At 43.9% G+C, this 17181-nt stretch overlaps 1 protein-coding gene across 15 annotated transcripts in view; it reads right to left on the reverse strand.

Moving 5' to 3' along the window:
- The window catches only part of DUS2 (dihydrouridine synthase 2), a 72719-nt gene that overhangs the window by 10074 nt on the left and 45464 nt on the right, over positions 1–17181 (reverse strand). For 14 of the 15 annotated variants that reach the window (XM_081512882.1, XM_081512879.1, XM_081512883.1 and 11 more), the window contains 7 exons: positions 11653–11698; positions 9332–9423; positions 8061–8104; positions 6832–6892; positions 2965–3012; positions 594–659; positions 341–411 (listed from right to left, as the gene is read on the reverse strand). In XM_081512882.1, coding sequence (XP_081369008.1) covers positions 341–411; positions 594–659; positions 2965–3012; positions 6832–6892; positions 8061–8104; positions 9332–9423; positions 11653–11698 — 428 coding nt within the window. The remainder of the gene's footprint in view (positions 1–340; positions 412–593; positions 660–2964; positions 3013–6831; positions 6893–8060; positions 8105–9331; positions 9424–11652; positions 11699–17181) is intronic. The other variant, XM_081512889.1, reaches the window with a different exon arrangement.

Genomic DNA, 17181 nt, shown 5'->3' on the forward strand with positions numbered 1-17181 from the left:
ACTTCCTGACTGCACAACCCAGTTTTGAGCAAATCACTCGATCTCTAGCATTTGCACATCCTGAGGGTAAGGGCATTTCTCCTTCCGTTTGGTGTGTCTGTATCTCTAAAGCTCAGTGCAGTCTCCACCACCCAGTAGATGCTCAATGAATGAAACAGAGAAAAATGCAACCCCAGAAAGGGTTGGACTGCCCTCCAGATTCAGGGAGTGTCAAAGAGCTAAGCAGAGCTAGGCTGGGTACATAGAAGAGAAGCTGGTAGGTGCCCGGGGTCTGGTGAAGAAGCATCAAAGTGGCTGAGGACCTCCTCGCAAGTCGGTCACTAGCAAGGGGACAACTCACCTCCCATGAACCGCGATGGCGGCGATGCCGGTCCTCTCTATCCGCTTCACAAGACTCAGGGTGTCTTCCAGCTGAGGGATAGGGCCACACAGGGTGGTTACTGCAGCCACACAGGGAGCAGCTGCCAGCTCCCAAAGTGGGCTCAGATCTCCCCACTCCTCCAAACCTGACCCATCCCCTCAAGAATCATTCACACCCCTCGACCAACATCTCCAGAGAAAATGGACATTCAGGTGTAACACACCATTCTTACCGATGGCAGGATGCGAATCTTGCAGGTCACAGGTCTGCACGTCCCTTTCACAAGAGTGCTGAGGATCTATGGTCGGGAAGAACACAAGAACATCTGCCTCTTCCAGAATAATCACCACAGCTGCTTATATTGATGAATTTCACTCCAGACCTGTGTGGCCCAGTGGCACAGGAACATTTACATCCATGTATGGGTCCATGTGAATGCATCTGTTGCACAGCATCTACATGGAAGCTCCGTGAAGGAAGGAGTTCACCTTTTTTCTCCACTATAGCCCCAGGCCCAGCAGTCCTTGACCTGGTTCATAGCAGTATGCATGTATTTGGTAAATGAATGAGTGATGGAATGAATGCATGGATGGATCTACATACATGTCTGTGCAGGACACAGTGTGATACTTTGCCGAGGCAAACATCAGAATCACCTGGAGAGCCTAAGAAATGCAGAATCATAGATTCCACCTTATCTTTCCTGAATGAGGTAGGACTCAGGGGCAGGGCTTAGGAATATGTGTTTTCAAAAGACTCTGTCAAACATGTTCTCTCCTCAAAATGATTCTGAGGCCTAACGCTGGTTAAGAACACATGGCTTACAGCTCCATTCCTGTCTGAAGGCATGTTCCCTGAGTGCTGTGCCAGGGTCTGCCAAGTGAAGGAACAGGAGAGCTTGAACAGGTCCTGGACCCTGTCCTCCCTTTCGGGGAGTCAGATATACAGCAGAGACACTGGCAAAGGAAAAGACAACATTGTCATCCTACTTAAAAAGGTTTATTTTGCACATTAATTGCAAAGGACTCCAAACATAGATCAAGAAAGTCACATAGGAAAGTGTCAGGGAAGTAACAAGACCAGACCACGAGTCAGAGACCAAGAAAGGGGTAGATGACACTGCATGTCTGTGACCTTGCTATCTTTATCTTCTTCCCTCATCAAAAAGTTTGGGCCAGGCAAGCTAGAGGGAAGGTGATCCCAAGAGCCCTCTTCCAAGAAACAGGATCCCTGTCCAGCAAAGCAGAGGGGACATTCAGTAGCCGTTGCCAGTCTGGTTCTAGACAGGAAGGGGCAGCAGACAGCCAGGTTACAAGAACCAGTGAAGGAAGCCTCTCTCAGGGGCAGGCTAAGGCAGGCCCTCCAGGAGACATTGGACCAAGACACTAGGCTGTTAGGACAGATAATGGGCAAGACAAGGCCTGCTGGCCCAGGTGCCACTTAAAAATAGTTAAGACAGAAATGAAGTGAGCTTCCGAGGTGAGCTGTGAATTCTGCTGCCTCTTGTGTGCAATGTGCCCAAAGAAGGGCAGTGGTGAAGACAGAGCTAACAGCATAGGTGGGAGAAGCCAGGAGGCCAGAGGATAACAGAAATGCCTGTATGTACATATTATGAAGAAAATCACCCCCTATTGAGGCTCCTCCCCTAAGGGTGGACACCCACAACTGTCCACATACACTCCAGCCTGCAGAGAGGTGTCTGAGATCATTTTCTGTGCCTATCCGCACCCAGGAAAAATGAGAAGGCCCCTAACTCACAAACATGCTGGATTTCCTAGATCCCAGAGACAGTGAGGCTGGAGGAATATACAAGGTTGAACTGCTGACATGGCAATGGCACCTCTTATCAGTGGTGCCTTATCCCATGTTGTTAGCATGTGGGAGGCATTAGGGGGACTTAAGGCCCAGAGACAGAAGTGGGGATGGAGAAGGAAAAGGAAATCAAAGTAGCTAACAGGAACAGCAAGGAGAAAGCTGGTGAACTGACAGAGAAAAGTCAAAGGTGCACATGGTGTGACAGAAAATGTTACTCCCACATGCCCTGGCAGCTCACAGCATTGGGTGGCAAATATCAGTCTGACCCTAACACCTCGTAAACCTGGCCACCAGAATCACAGGGGAAGGGGACCAGAGGGGACTAATTCAGCTTACCTTGTATGGCCCTAGCTTGGCTTGCTCTCATATTGATGGTGGACTCTGTCAGTGTGCAGGAGACTCACTGGGAGAGGCCAATCCCCCTATGCCTTGACACATGTGGCCACTGAGCATGTCCACAACCCACAGGTAGCCTGGCCTGGGCGCTCATGATCTTCTCAGAAGGAAGAGAGGCATATAGAGGTGGTTCTAAATGAGTCCTCAGGGCCTTTGGCTCTTGGCTGACATGTCCCTTGCCCTGCGCTTTTCAGGAACACCAAGGCTGCTGCAGGATGGCTCAGGGTTTCCTAAACCCGTCTGCATGTCAAATCACTAGGAAGTCTTTTAAAAAATTTCCAGACCCTGGTGGAGTGTGTGATTCTCTCAATCTCAAGGGAGGGGAGGGAAGGTGCTCCCAACTGCTCTAGCTCACAGGCACGCTTAAGAGACCTCTTAAGGGCAGGACTTACCTTCTCGATTTTGTCAGGATCTGACAGCAGGGCAGCTCCCATTCCTCCCTAAGGAAAAGCATACACAGGGCTCTTACAGCTGGAAGAGGGCGGCTCCTCCCTGTGGGATGGCAACCTGGCAGCACCTCAGCACCTGCCTCCCAGAAACCAAGGTCCACTGGTGATCAGCACTTCTCCTGGGCAAGCAAGAAAGCAGGGGCATCTGTGCCCACAACACCAGGGATCAGTTTGACAAATTCTAAAAGCTGTCACTCTGATCCCCTTAGCAAGACCCGCAGGTCTACCTAGAAACGAGTTCTAAAAAATCATTTTTCAGCACTGCCCATTTCCTACCGAGGGTTTCAATGCCTGATAAACTAAACCCCACCAGCTGCCAAGCCTCTTAAAAAAAAAAATGGATTGGTCTTCCTTTGAAATGAGATAGAATCCACCTTCTTCCTATCCTACCGTCACTTGCCACCACTGCCAGCAAAGCCACACAGAGGCACACAAGCTGCAAATAATGTCCAGGTCCTGCTCCTCTGTCAGCAACTGGCCCCCCAGTCCTGAGCACTCAGACCAGTGTCAAACTCTAACAAAATCCCCAACTAATGGAAACCAACAATCCCCAGAGCCACTTAAATCTCAACATGAATAACAGTCGTCGTCTCTTGATGGTGAGATTACTGATGATTTTCTTGTTTTCGCTTTTTTTTTTTTTTTGTCGTTTTCTATATTATCCAAGTTCTGGACAATGATATAAATTACTTCAATAATCGGAAGAGGGGGAAATGTTAAAAATCTGAACCCACTCAGAATGAGGTGAAGGGAAGAAAGACAAATCCAATAAATATATGCTGTCAATATATAAACTACAAACTAATGAATGCTCATGGAGTGTGCTCAGAAGGTTTAAATTTACTTATTACAGTTTAATGTCATGTTTCAGAAATACACATTAGAACCAGAGAGAAGGCTGAACCAGCACAGACTGAGTCTGCATTTCAGAGAATGGGAAGAGCAGGGCTTCTAGCCCTGGACCACCTCAGACACAACCTTAGAGGCCTCAAGGAAGTCCTGGCCACTCACCATGGCTCCGCTGTCCCTCACTTCGCACACAATCCAGCCCTTCCTTGTGGAATCGCAGAATCTAAAATCTGGTCTCTCTGCTCCTTCCCCAGCAGTGGCTTTTCTAACTGGCATTTCTTTCCTTCCTCTCTCCTTCCCTCCCTTCCTTCTTTCCTTTCTATTTAACTTCTTAATTTGCTTTTTTGAATAGGCAACATATTAAAAATCTTAGAGGTTCAAAAGGATGAAGAGTAAGAACTCTCCCTTAGAAGGAGAGAAAACTATTCAATTTATTTTTTTAATATGACTTCCACTTTTGAACCATGAGAATACAGCAGATATTCAGCTGGCAGGTACTGGGTACGGTGCACTGGGAGGGATCTGTTCTGACTGGTCAGTCCCAGTGCTGTGACCTTGTTAATTATCTGGAGTAGCACCACTGCAAGGGAAACTTATTTCTTCTACAAAACCAAAGAAAAACTTAGTTTCCTTCCCAGGGGAAACAAGTGTCACCAGTTTCTTGTGTATTTTTCCGAAATATAAAAAGAAGTGTGAGTATACATATTCATTCCCCATTTCCCACACAGAAATGGTGACACACCATATATGATTCTGCTCCTTGCTTTCTTCACTCCATGATGTCAGGGGGAATATTCTAACCATTTCAGCTCTGCTCCATACACAACTCAGGTTCATGAGGGAATAATTAGAAGGTAGCAAAACAGAGCCTGATGTTTTCAATTTCTTGCGTGCATGTTCAGCCATGTCCAATTCTTTGACACCCCATGGACTGTATTCTGCCAGGCTCCTCTGCACATGGGATTTCCCAGGCAAGAATACTGGAATGGGTTGCCATTCCCTACTCCAGGGGATCTTCCTGACCCAGGGATTGAATCTGCATCTCCTGCATCTCCTGTGTTGGCAGGCGGGTTCTTTACCACTGAGCCACTTAGGAAGAGACAAGGGAAAATTGCCACGATTCCTTGAAGCAGCCACCCACAAGGTCCTCTGGTTTTCAAGTATCCCAAGAGCCTTTCCCTCAGGCAGTCTCAGCCTCTTGGCCTAAAGCAAGGGTCCTCAGGCCAACCAACTCCTGAGAGCAGACTCTGGGCAGTGGGCTATGGGGACAACCTGCCACATCTAGACTGCAGACCCTTGCACCCTATGATCAGGTTTCTGAGGTGACCCTGCAGGAGTCACTCTGGTGCCTTACACTCAGTTAGCTCCAAGCTGCCCTTTACAGCCTCTCCAAACCACCTCTTCCTCCAGCAGTCCCAATGACACTGAGACCAACCATCCTCTTGGCTGCCAGTCTATCCTCCCTCTGCCCCCACAACTCACCCCACCTCCCACTCCCAGTGTGATCATTTGCCAGCCAAGCACTGTCAAATTCTGCCCCAATTTGGCTTTTCTTCTCTCCATCCTTGGTTTCTCCTGTGGACTCAAGATACTCATCTCGGATATCTGTGTCCCGACCTCTAGCCTCTTTAACTTGAATCCACTAGACACATGGCTTCTAGATTAGCATTTCTATTTATAGAATATATTTGGAAAGACACACAAGAAACTAGCAACGCTGGCTTCCCCTGGGGGAAGAGATGAAGTTTCTGATCACAAGCCTTCTCTGTCCAGAAACAGGTCAGAGATATCTAAAAAGTCAAAGTTCAGTTAACCTGGTCCCAACCAAGATTTTCAATCACATGTTCCTCTGCTGCCTCTTCCCCTCCCACTTCTCAACCCTCGGGTCAAATCAAGTTTCCCTGCCTCTATTGCATGTTGGCCTCCAGGTCCCAGCTTGTACCCCTCCCTTGGCCTGCAGGGTTCCAAGCCTCCTCCTCAGGGACCACATTTCCCCACAAGAGCCTGCGTTTAAGGGCTTCCCTTCTGTTCCTTTCTCAGAGCTTCCACTGCAGTCCTGTCTGGTCTCTTCTGATATGACAATTGGGATATATATATTACATCCTCTATTTTTATCATGAAAAAGACAGAGTTCTGTTCACATTTTTCTTTCTTTTAACATTTACACCATTTATTATTTGGGCACAAGTGCTCTGTGTGTGTGTGAATATTTATGTATGTATACATGTGTATGCACATCTAAAATTTTTCCTGGACTTTCCTGGTGGTCCAATGGTTAAGAATCCACCTGCCAATGCTGGGGACACCAGTTCGATCCCTAATCCAGGAAGATTGCACATGCCTCGGGGCAACTAAGGCATTTTCATCTGCTCCAAACCACCTCCAAAACCAAGACTGCACATGCCTCATTGCTCCCCAACTACTGAGTCAGCAGGCCCTAGAGCCTGTGCTCTGCAACAAGAGAAACCATGGCAATGAAACACCCATGCTCCACAGCTAGAGAGTGGGCCCCACTCATCGCAATTAGAGAAAGCCAGTATGGAGCAACAGAGACCCAGCACAGACAAAAGTAAGGAAATAAAATTTAAAAACTTTTTTCCTGAACCATTGGAGGGTAATTTTATGTGTGTGTGTGTGTGTGTGCGTGTGTGTGTGTGTGTGTGTATCTCTCTCAAAGCCCTTGACCCCTAAATATTTGTGTGTATTTTCTAATAGAGATATTCTTACATAACCACAGAAGTTATCAACTTCATATATTTTCATTGATACAGGATTTTTTAGCTCATCTACCATCATCTATAATCCAATTTTGCCAGTTGATCTCATAACATCCTCTTGAGCTTCTTGCTCATGAGTACAGGATCTAGTCCAGAGTGAGGCACTGTACTTAGTTGTCACCTCCAGTCAGTCTCCTTTAATCTGTACCCTACATTTGTGAAGAGTACAATGAAAGCAGTTTACCTTGGTGGAATACTCTTTAGGACAGCCCATGTTGACGTCAATACCAGCCACATCATTTTCTCTGGAAAAACATGAAGGAGGAAAGGTAATAAATATTCAACTTGAGGGTAGGACATAAAGTCAAAGGTATGGGTCTGTGCTCCTGTAATTCTTACTGGCCCTCTGAAACACACCAACCCTCAGGGACAGAAAATGAAAAATTCTGTCTCTAAAATATGCAACCGCCTCTCCTCCTGGGCAGAGCTCCAGAAGAATATAAGGTGCTCACACATGTAGGAAAGGCTAGTTGTAGAGGATTCTGCCAGCTTTGAGTTGTATCAGATGAATCGAATGTTGAGTGACAGCCACACAGAACTCCATCCCAGAGTTCCAGTCCTAACTGGATAGTGAAAGCCATTTGCCGATGCACAAAAGTGACCCAGGCACAAGAGCCCTTTCCCAGAGCACTGGTTCTGGTAGAAGTGGGGAACTGTCTTGGTGTGCTTGGCTGCATAGTTAGCTTCCTCCAAACAGTCCTCAGGTGCAGAAAGGACCCTTTCCTCATCATCTGGTACATACACAGTTACTTGTCTGTGACCAGCAGCAACTACTACCCAAGTTTCTTCTCACCTTCATTGTAATTAATAACAAGAGCTAACAACTTACCAAGCACGCACTACATGCCACATATTGCAAAGATATTTACATGCATCATCTCATGTACCCTTCCCTATAATGCCAGAGGGAGGTGGGACTATTGGTCTCATTTTATAGATGAGGAAACCTAAGTTCTTAGTGAGGTTAAATAACAGATCTAAGGTCACACAGTCAGCAGATAGCAAAGTCAGGATTCCAGCCCACAGCTAACACAAAGGCCATCTCCTGAACCACATTACTCTGCTGCCTTCATTAATTTAGAAAGCAGTAAGTCTTACTTACACTTCATGAGATTTAAAAGCTCAGGGTTCATAGTCATGGTAGTCTCCAGAAAGGAAGCCTCATAAATAAACACTAACAAACAGGCTCCCACCCAAAGGTTCTCTGGGGTCCAGACACAGTGGGTTCACATCACACCTGGGACAGCCCTTATTCAACACAAATGGAGCAGGAAATATGACCCTCTTAACCTGAAAACAGAAGGTAGTGGACTAGGAAGCAGAAGGGAGGTCACCTCCAAGGTCATAGAGAACAGTAAGACCTCAGGGCCCACAGGAGAGGCAAAGGCATTCCCCCAAGAGGGAAGAACTTACACAAGCCTGGCCACAGCAAGGGCTCGCTCTGCATCTGAAGTCCCCTGGGAACACAAGACGCTGTATCAACCAAGGCCCTGAGAGAGTCCATATGCACAGACAACCACACTCAGGCACACCATGCACACATGCACGGGCATACACACACACACACACACACACACACACACACACACACACACACACACACACCAGCAAGTGGAGACCAGGTGTTATTCTCTCAAATAGCTAGCCCACTGGACTGGCTCACTGGAGAGCTAAAAAAATGTCCTCAATGGTGTCAATACTTTGAAACATACAAAAATGTTCGAAAGATTTTAGAGTGAACATTCATACAACCACCACTTAGTTTCTACAATTAACATTCTTCTATATCTCTTTGTCATACAGTTACTCACTGATATCAATTTTTTTTTTTATTTTTTTTGGTGTTGTTGCTGCGCACAGGCTTTCTCTAGTTGCAGCAAGCAGATTTCTCATTGTGGTGGCTTCTCTTGTTGCAGAGCACTGGCTCTAGGGCATACGGGCTCGCTAGTAGCAGTGCACAGGCTTAGTTGCCCCATTGCATATGGGATCTTCCTGGACCAGGGATCAAACCCATGTCCCCTGCATTGGCGGGCAGATTCTTAACCACTGGGCCACCAGGGAAGTCCTGTTATCAATTTTTTTTTAACAAACTTAAATTTTATCCAGGAAGTATTTCTGAAAAAATACTGAGAAATGCCCAAAGTGAGAGAACAATAGAATCACTATGACTCTAACACAAATCCTAACCATTCTTTTTTTTTTTTCCCCCTGGTTGTACTGATGGCATGTGGGATCTTACTCCCTCAACCAAGGACCAAACCCATGCCCCCTACAGTAAAAGCACAGAGTCTTAACCACTAGACTGCTAGGGAAGTCCCCAAAAACTACTCTTGAAGAAACCTAATTTCTTTAAATGGGAAATATATATAGACTATACAAAACACAGACCATGATCTGAACAACTGATGCTAGGGAATAAAAATACATATAAGTCATGATAAACAGATAATCCCTACAATGAAGGAAATTAAATTTGAGACTGGAAGCATGTAATAGATCGCTAATAGCTTGATTTCCATAAACCATCTCCAAGAACATAATTGCTCATGAGCAGATCTCTGAAACCATTGAATGCAGGATCTTCAGGAAGACTGAAGACCACTATATAATGGAGCCCAGGCATGTAACACTCCCCCGGCCCAGGGCATAAGATGGCAAGTGCGCTCAGCCCTGGGATGTCTTACCATCTGGAAGATGACCTTGCTCTGCTCCCTTTCACAGGTGCGGAAGACCACTCGGTCATCAGGAGCAACAAAGTCCACTGTGCTGAGCGCCTCTGCAAGAAAACACAAATGTCTCCGTATTAATAGAAAACAAGGGGCAAAACGTGTATCATTTCCCTGCCGTGGGCCTTGCCCATGGGCTGGTACAGGGAACAGGGGAGAGGCAGGGCCCTTTCCTGGGGGGGATGCACGCGGTTGGGGAGCCAGTGGCAAGCCTGTTGCTGCTATCACATGTCTGTGCCCATGTCCTTCCCTCTGTCCCTGGTGACGGGGAGAGGGATGGTGGCATGCAGCCATTCGCGGGCCCCTTGCCCTCTTTCTCCCCAAAAAATTAAAAAAAAAAAAACACACGTATCATGATCCAAGTGTGTGTTAAAAGTACATGTCATTTCTCTTTGTGATTACTCTCCAAGCATGGGATTATGTGGAATTTTCATTTTTTAGGATTGGGAAAGGAGTATGTCAAGGTTGTATATCGTTACCCTGCTTATTTAACTTACATGCAGAGTACATTCTGCAAAATGCAGGGCTGGATGAAGCACAAGCTGGAATCAAGATTGCTGGGAGAAATATCAATAATCTCAGATATGCAGATGACACCACCTTTACGCAAAAAAGCGAAGAGGAACTAAAGAGCCTCTTGATGAAAGTGAAAGAGGAGAGTGAAAAAGCTGGCTTAAAACTCAATATTCAAAAAACGAAGATCATGGCATCCAGTCCCATCACCTCATGGCAAATAGACGGGGAAATAATGGAAACAATGACAACTTTCTTTTCTTGGGCTCCAAAATTACTGCAGATGGTGACTGTGGCCATGAAATTAAAAGATGCTTGCTCCTTTTATTTCAGGAGTAATAATTGAAAAAGCTATGACCAACCTAGACAGCATATTAAAAAGCAGAGACCTTTGCTGACAAAAGTCCATCTAGTCAATGGTTTTTCCAGTAGTTATGTATGGATGTGAGAGTTGGACCATAAAGAAAGCTGAGTGCTGAAGAACTGATGCTTTTGAACTGTGGTGTTGGAGAAGACTCTTGAGAGTCCCTTGGACTGCAAGGAGATCAAACCAGCCAATCCTAAAGGAAATCAGTCCTGAATATTCATTGGAATGACTGATGCTGAAGCTGAAGCTCCAATACTTTGGCCACTTGATGCAAAGAACTGACTCATTGGAAAAGACCCTGATGTTGGGCAAGATTGAAGGCAGGAGAAGGGGATGACAGAAGATGAAAAGGTTGGATGGCATCACTGACTCAATAGACATGAGTTTGAGCAAGCTCCAGGAATTGGTGATGGACAGGGAAGCCTGGCATACTGCAGTCCATGGGGTCCCAAAGAATGGACACAACTGAGTGACTGAACTGAACTGATATCTATAACACTGAATTTTTCATAACACAAAGAAAATATATATTAAAGCAATTAAACATGAGATTGACAAAACTTCGAGTGAACTTATTTTAAGATTTCATAAACATGTATACATTTCAAAAACCTCAAACAATACCACAACTCTCATTAAAGCAGAATCAGCCTTATCAATAAAGTATAAGCAAAACCACAATTTAGTACAACTACTTCCATTTGCAAAGTACTTACATGTCCCTTATCTTATTTGATCCTCACTGCAACCCTATGATTTAAGTAAAGCAGGGATTGTGGATTTCCTTTTACAGCTAAAGACACTGAAGCAGAGAGGTCATGTGACTTGCCCCAGGGTACAGTCAGAGAGTAGCAGGGTCAGGATCAGTGCTGAAGCCATCCTGACCCCAAGGGGGTCACCTGTACTACAAAACCTGGTGATTCATATGCCAGTAAGCCTATAGGTAGAAGGTATTCACAGCCTGCTTCACAACTGGCTGTTTGTCATGGTCTCTGGAGAGCAGTGACTATTCTCAAGAGACCATGATGGTAGTGGTTTAGTCACTAAGTCATGTTCAACTCTTGTGACCCCATGGGCCACAGCCTGCCAAGCTCCTCTGTCCATGGGACTTCCCACTCAAGAATACTGGTGTGGGTTGCCATTTCCTTCTCCAGGGGATCTTCTCGACCCAGGGATCAAACCTGGGTTTCCTGTATTGCAGGTGGTCTCCTGATTTGCAAGTGGATTCTTAACCAACTGAGCCCCCAGGGAAGCCCTACTCAAGGGAGCATGGGATCCACAAAATGACACAGCCAGGCAAGGTGCACCAGAGGACACTGACACCTGGGCAAGGGCAACGTTAGCACAGCCTGGGCATGACTGGGCACACACACAATCCTAGGACCACAACTGCACTCACCATTGACAACTCTCTTGCACTGAAGCATCTTGAGGTCGATCAGCTCCTGCAGAGGAATCAAAGGGCACATGTCAGTCCTGGACACACAGGTCCTGGGTACAGCAAGAAAGACCAGTGATCCTGGTTGCAGGGGCAGGCAAGAAGGCCAGTGCATAAGTGGGCAGCACTGAGTGACCTCTGCTTATGGAAAGGGCTGCAGCCAGGCTGAGCTTTGGCTGAGAATGAGTCGGGGAAAGCGAGCCAAGTGAAAGTGAGAATGAGCTGAGGTCCCTACTGCTGGGATCCCAGCCCTGGCAGCAGTAACTTGTCCCCCTCGAGATTCCTCAAACCCTCTGCCATGTCCACCTTCACAGCTGGACCACTTCTTCTCTATATGCTAGTTACAGATGCACCCGTCATGCCTTTACCATTAGATGACAAATGCCCTGAGGAAGGTTCGGGATTCACACAAAAGTGGGCTTTGAGGACCTGAGAGGAGGAGTTGAGGCAAAATGGCCCTTGAAATGTCTTATTTTCTCTTCTGTCTCCCCATTATACCCAAAGAGCCTCTGGGGCTTGGATACAGTCTCGTTAATCTTTGTGTCACTAGCGTCCAGCATGTTACAAGTGCTTACTGAACATCTGCTGAAGCTGCTTCAATGCCTTACATGCAGCAGATGCTCAGCTGGTTGTTAAGTGGAGAAATTAATTTCAATTGTCACCAGTAAAACCACACGTGTGCCTGCTCACCCACACATCCTCAACACTATTGTTTATAAATTTTATTCATTTTAGTCAGTTCTTTGGTTATAGTGTAGAACCTCACAGGTTTTTCTCTTTTTTTTTCCACTGTATTTCTTTCACTGGTGAAAATAAACATTGTTTTTCCATGCGATAGAGTTTATCATCTGTGCATCTTCCTACCAAACTGACTTTTACATTTATAAAAGTTGTGCAGAAAAAAAACTATTCTTTGTCAAATAGGATATTATTTTTCTACCTCAATTACCACAACTATTTTTCCTATATTCATGTCATTCCCTCAATTTTTATCATACATGACATTTATTTTTATAGGAGCAACAACTCCAATTTTGCCACAAACAATGCTTTCTAGTTCCATCTATCTCCATCACAGTTAAGAATATAATTTTAATTGGTTTTTATCTTCTTGGTAAAACTAATTTTGCCTTTTTAACTTACCTGATAAGTAAGGCCATTTATAAGTCAGTTATGGTCTCCTGCACTGCAAGCGGATTTTTTTTTTTCAGTTCTACCAGTTTATTGCTACCAGCCCATCTCCCTCCACCCTCCTCATGCATGCATGCTCAGTCATGTAACCCCATGGACTGCAGCCTGCCAGGCTCCTCCATCCATGGACTTTTCCAGGCAAGAATACTGGAGTTGCCATTTCCTTCTCCAGCAAGCAAATTATTTTATTCATATGGCTACTGAATGTTTGAACAGCATTTAATTTTTAAGTGCCTTATCATGTGTGGGCTTATTCTTCCTTTTTTGTCAGATATTATTTTTCTATATCTGAACTATGGCCTGCTATCTTCATCTCCTCCATTCCACCATGCCAGGCTCCTCTGTTGATGTAACTCTCCAAGCTATTTGCTTCTCTAAGGGATCTTTCCAACCCAGGGATCGAACCTTGTTCTCCTGCATTTCAGGCAGATTCTTTACCATCTGAGCCACCAAGAAAGCCCCTTCGAGATGATACCAAAAGCACAAACAACAAAGGAAAGTATTAGGTAAATTGAACTACATTAAAATTAAAATTTTTTGTGCATCAAAGGATACTATCAATAAAGTAAATCAATAATACTTATATAAAATTTTTAAAAATCAAAATGGAGTCTTTAAAAAAATAAATAAATGAAAAATAAACTGAAAAGACAATCCACAGAATGGGAGAAATTATTTGCAAATCATATATCTGTTAAAGGTCTAATATCCAGACTATATAAAGAACTCTTAAAACTCTTAGAATAAAAAAACAGTAATTTAAAAATGGGCATAAGATATGAAGAGATATTTCTCCAAAAAAAGATATATAAATGGAAAATAAACATAGCAAAAGATGCTCAATATCATTACTAGGAAATGCAAATCAAAGTCACAGTGTCCACAATGGGGAGAATTTCCTGGCAGTCCAGAGGTTAGGACTCTGCGTTCTCAATGCGGAGGGCCTGGGTTCAATCCCTAGTGTGGCAAAAAAATAATAAATAAAACCTATCTTTAAAAACAAACAAAAAAACCAAAGTGAGATACCATTTCAGAGCAACTAGGGTGGCAACAATCACAAAGAAAAAAGACAGAAACAGATTTCCCTGGCAATCCAGTGATTAAGACTTTGCCTTCCAATGAACAGGGTGTAGATTCAATCAGGGGAATTAAGACCCCACATGCCTCAGGGCCAAAAACAAACAAACAAAAAGCATAAAAAACAGAAGCAGTATTGTAACAGATTCAATAAAGACTTTAAAAATGGTCCACACCCCCCAAAAAAAATCTTAAAAAAAGAATTACTTTATTATTAGAAAATATCATGAAGTATTTGAGAAGTAATACATAATAGTATATGAAACTTTCAAATAGCTGCAGAGAAAATACATACATTAGAGAGAGAGAACAAATTATAAAACAAATCAAGCAAAATGTTAATAGTAGGTCAATCTGGGTAAATGGTATATGGATGTTCTTTGTCCATTCCTGCAATGTTTTCCATAAATAATTTCCTTGTAAGTTTTAAAATTACCCATTCTGGGCAGAAGATTTGAATAGAAATTTCTTCAAAGATGATATGCTAATAGCCATGAAACATACAAAAACATGCTCAACATCATTCATCATCAGAGAAATGCAAATCAAAAGCACAAGGAGCTATCACTTCACACCCATTAGCATGGGTACTATTAAAAAAGAAGAGAAAATAATAAGTGTTAGCAAAGATTTCAGAAGCTGTACACTGCTGGTGGGAGTGTAAAATGATGCAAAAGACAGAGAAAACAGTACGGAGATGCCTCAAAAAATGAAAAAACTACCACATGATCCAGCAAATCCTATTTCTGGGTATATACATCCCAAAGAACTGAAAGCAGGATCTCGAAGAGGGATCTGCATACCTACATTCACAGCAGCACTATTCAAAATAGCCAAGAAATAGAAGCGACCCAAATGTCCATCGATAGATAAATGAATGGATAAGCAAAATGCAGTGCATATACCATGGAATACTCTTCAGCCTAAAAATGGAAGGAAAACCTGTCACCTAGTACAACACAGATGAACCTTGAGGATATTATGCTAAATAAAATAAGTGAAAGTCGCTCAGTCATGTACGACTCTTTGTGACCCCATGGACTATACAGTCCATGGAATTCTCCAGGCCAGAATACTGGAGTGGGTAGCCTTTCTCTTCTCCAGGGCATCTTCCCAACCCAGGGATTGAACCCAGGTCTCCCACATTGCAGGAAGATTCTTTACCAGCTGAACCACAATAAGCCAGTCACAAAAAGACAAATACTGCATATTTCCACTTACATGACGTATCTAAAGTATTCAAATTCATAGAAACAGAAAGTAGAATGGTCAAGGGGCTGTGGGGGATGGGGGAAAGGGGAGTTGTTGTTTAATGGGTATAGACTTTCAGTTTTGCAAGATGAAAAGGTTCTGGAGATCTGTTTCACAACTACTGAACTGTACACTTAAAAACAGTTAAGATGGTAAATCTTATGTTATGTGTTTTTTAGCATAAAAAAAAAATTTAAGTACCCATTTTGGTAATCAAGGTCTCTAAAGGCCACTGTCTTCTCCCTTTATCTTGCTTATTAAAAGGCAGGTGTCCTCTCACATCTTGGCCACTAGAGTCCCATTTTATTTTGGTTTGTTTGTTGTTGTTTATTTGTTTTATTTCATTTTTATTGGAGTGTAGGTAATTTACAATGTTGTGCTGGTTTCAGGTGTAGAGCACAGTGAATCAGTTACACATATACACATATCCACTGTTTTTTAGATTCTTTTCCCATATAGGTCATTACAGAGTATTGAGCAGAGTTTCCTGTTCTATATAGTAGGTTCTTATTACATAGGTAACCTATTTTACATATAGTAGTGTGTATATGTCAATCCCAATCTCCCAATGTATCCCCCTCTCTTTGTCCTCTTGGTAACCGTAAGTTTGATTTCTACATCTGTGACCCTTTCTGTGTTGTAAATAGGTTAATTTGTACCATTTTTTTGGATTCCACATATAAGCGGTAGCACATGATATTTGTCTTTCTCTGTCTGTCTTACTTCACTCAGTAGGACAATCTCTAGGTCCATCTATCCATTGTAATCATATTTTTACAATGTTACAATAATATTTTTATAATAATAAAAAGGAATAAGTATGTGACATCTGATTAACTCCTAGAAAACTCTGTCAATAGGGCAGACCTTGGTGGGGAATAACCTTAACCTTTGCTGAAGTGGTTCATCCTTTCTTCACCTACAGCTGCTGAGGGCTTTGCAGGGTTTTTAAGAAGGTGCCTGTACACATGGAATACCCGAGGTCCCACACTAGGTCCTGAGAGGTGGGTGAGGTGATTCGACTAACCCTACAGATGGGTCACCTCATGTGAACACAGAGCAACACAAGGCTGGCCTGCAGAGGAACTCTGGATCCACCAGGGGGCACCAGGCACCATGCTGTGCCTTTCCCAGTACTCGGGGCTCAGTTCCCAGAGATCTATCTACTCATCACAAGCAGGGGCCAGCTGGCCTGCAGGTCTGCCTGTCTGACTCTGCTCCACAGGAGCTAGGCCTGGGTAAAGGGCCTATTTTCCCCAAATTCCTTCTTAAGCTCTCTCTTCTTTTCCTTTTTAAAAAATATTTGTTTTACTTATTTATTTTGGATTTGCTAGATCTTAGTTGCAGCATGTAGGCTTCTTAGATGCAGCATGTGGGATCTAGTTCCCTGACCAGGGATTGAACCTGGGTCCCCTGCATTGGGAGCACAGAGTCTTAGCCACTGGACCTCCACGGAAGTCCCAGACCCTCTCTTCTTTCTACACCTTTCTTTTTAATAAAACTTTTTATTTTGAGATAATTGGAGGTTCACATGCAATTGAACCTGAATGTGAGATCCTGTGTACCCACTGCCCAGTTTCTTCCTATGGTAACATCTTGCAAAACTGTAGTAACAATATTGCAACCAGGATATAGACACAGAATAGATCCATCAGCACAAGGATTCCTTTTGTAGCCCTCTTATAGACACAGTCCTCCCTCCACAGATGACTGTTAAAGATGGAAATGTCAGAAGCACTTGGGTAGTTTCTTTAACCTCTCACCCCCACTAGAGAGACATAGCAGGATTAAGGGTTGTGGGGGAAGCTTACCTGCCCAACTGAGAACCACTGCTCACAGTCCCTATCCAATATCAGCTACTCCTTTAACTCTGTTTTTCCTAGAAGATGCTTTCTAAACCTGGGTCTGAAGTCCTATTAATAACATTCTTCAAAGTAGCAGGCCAGTAGCAGGTCTACTAGCTATTGCTAT

This window comes from Giraffa tippelskirchi, chromosome 7, assembly GCF_054371585.1.
Source record: "Giraffa tippelskirchi isolate mGirTip1 chromosome 7, T2T-mGirTip1v1.2.pri, whole genome shotgun sequence".
In the NCBI taxonomy this organism is placed as follows: domain Eukaryota; kingdom Metazoa; phylum Chordata; class Mammalia; order Artiodactyla; family Giraffidae; genus Giraffa; species Giraffa tippelskirchi.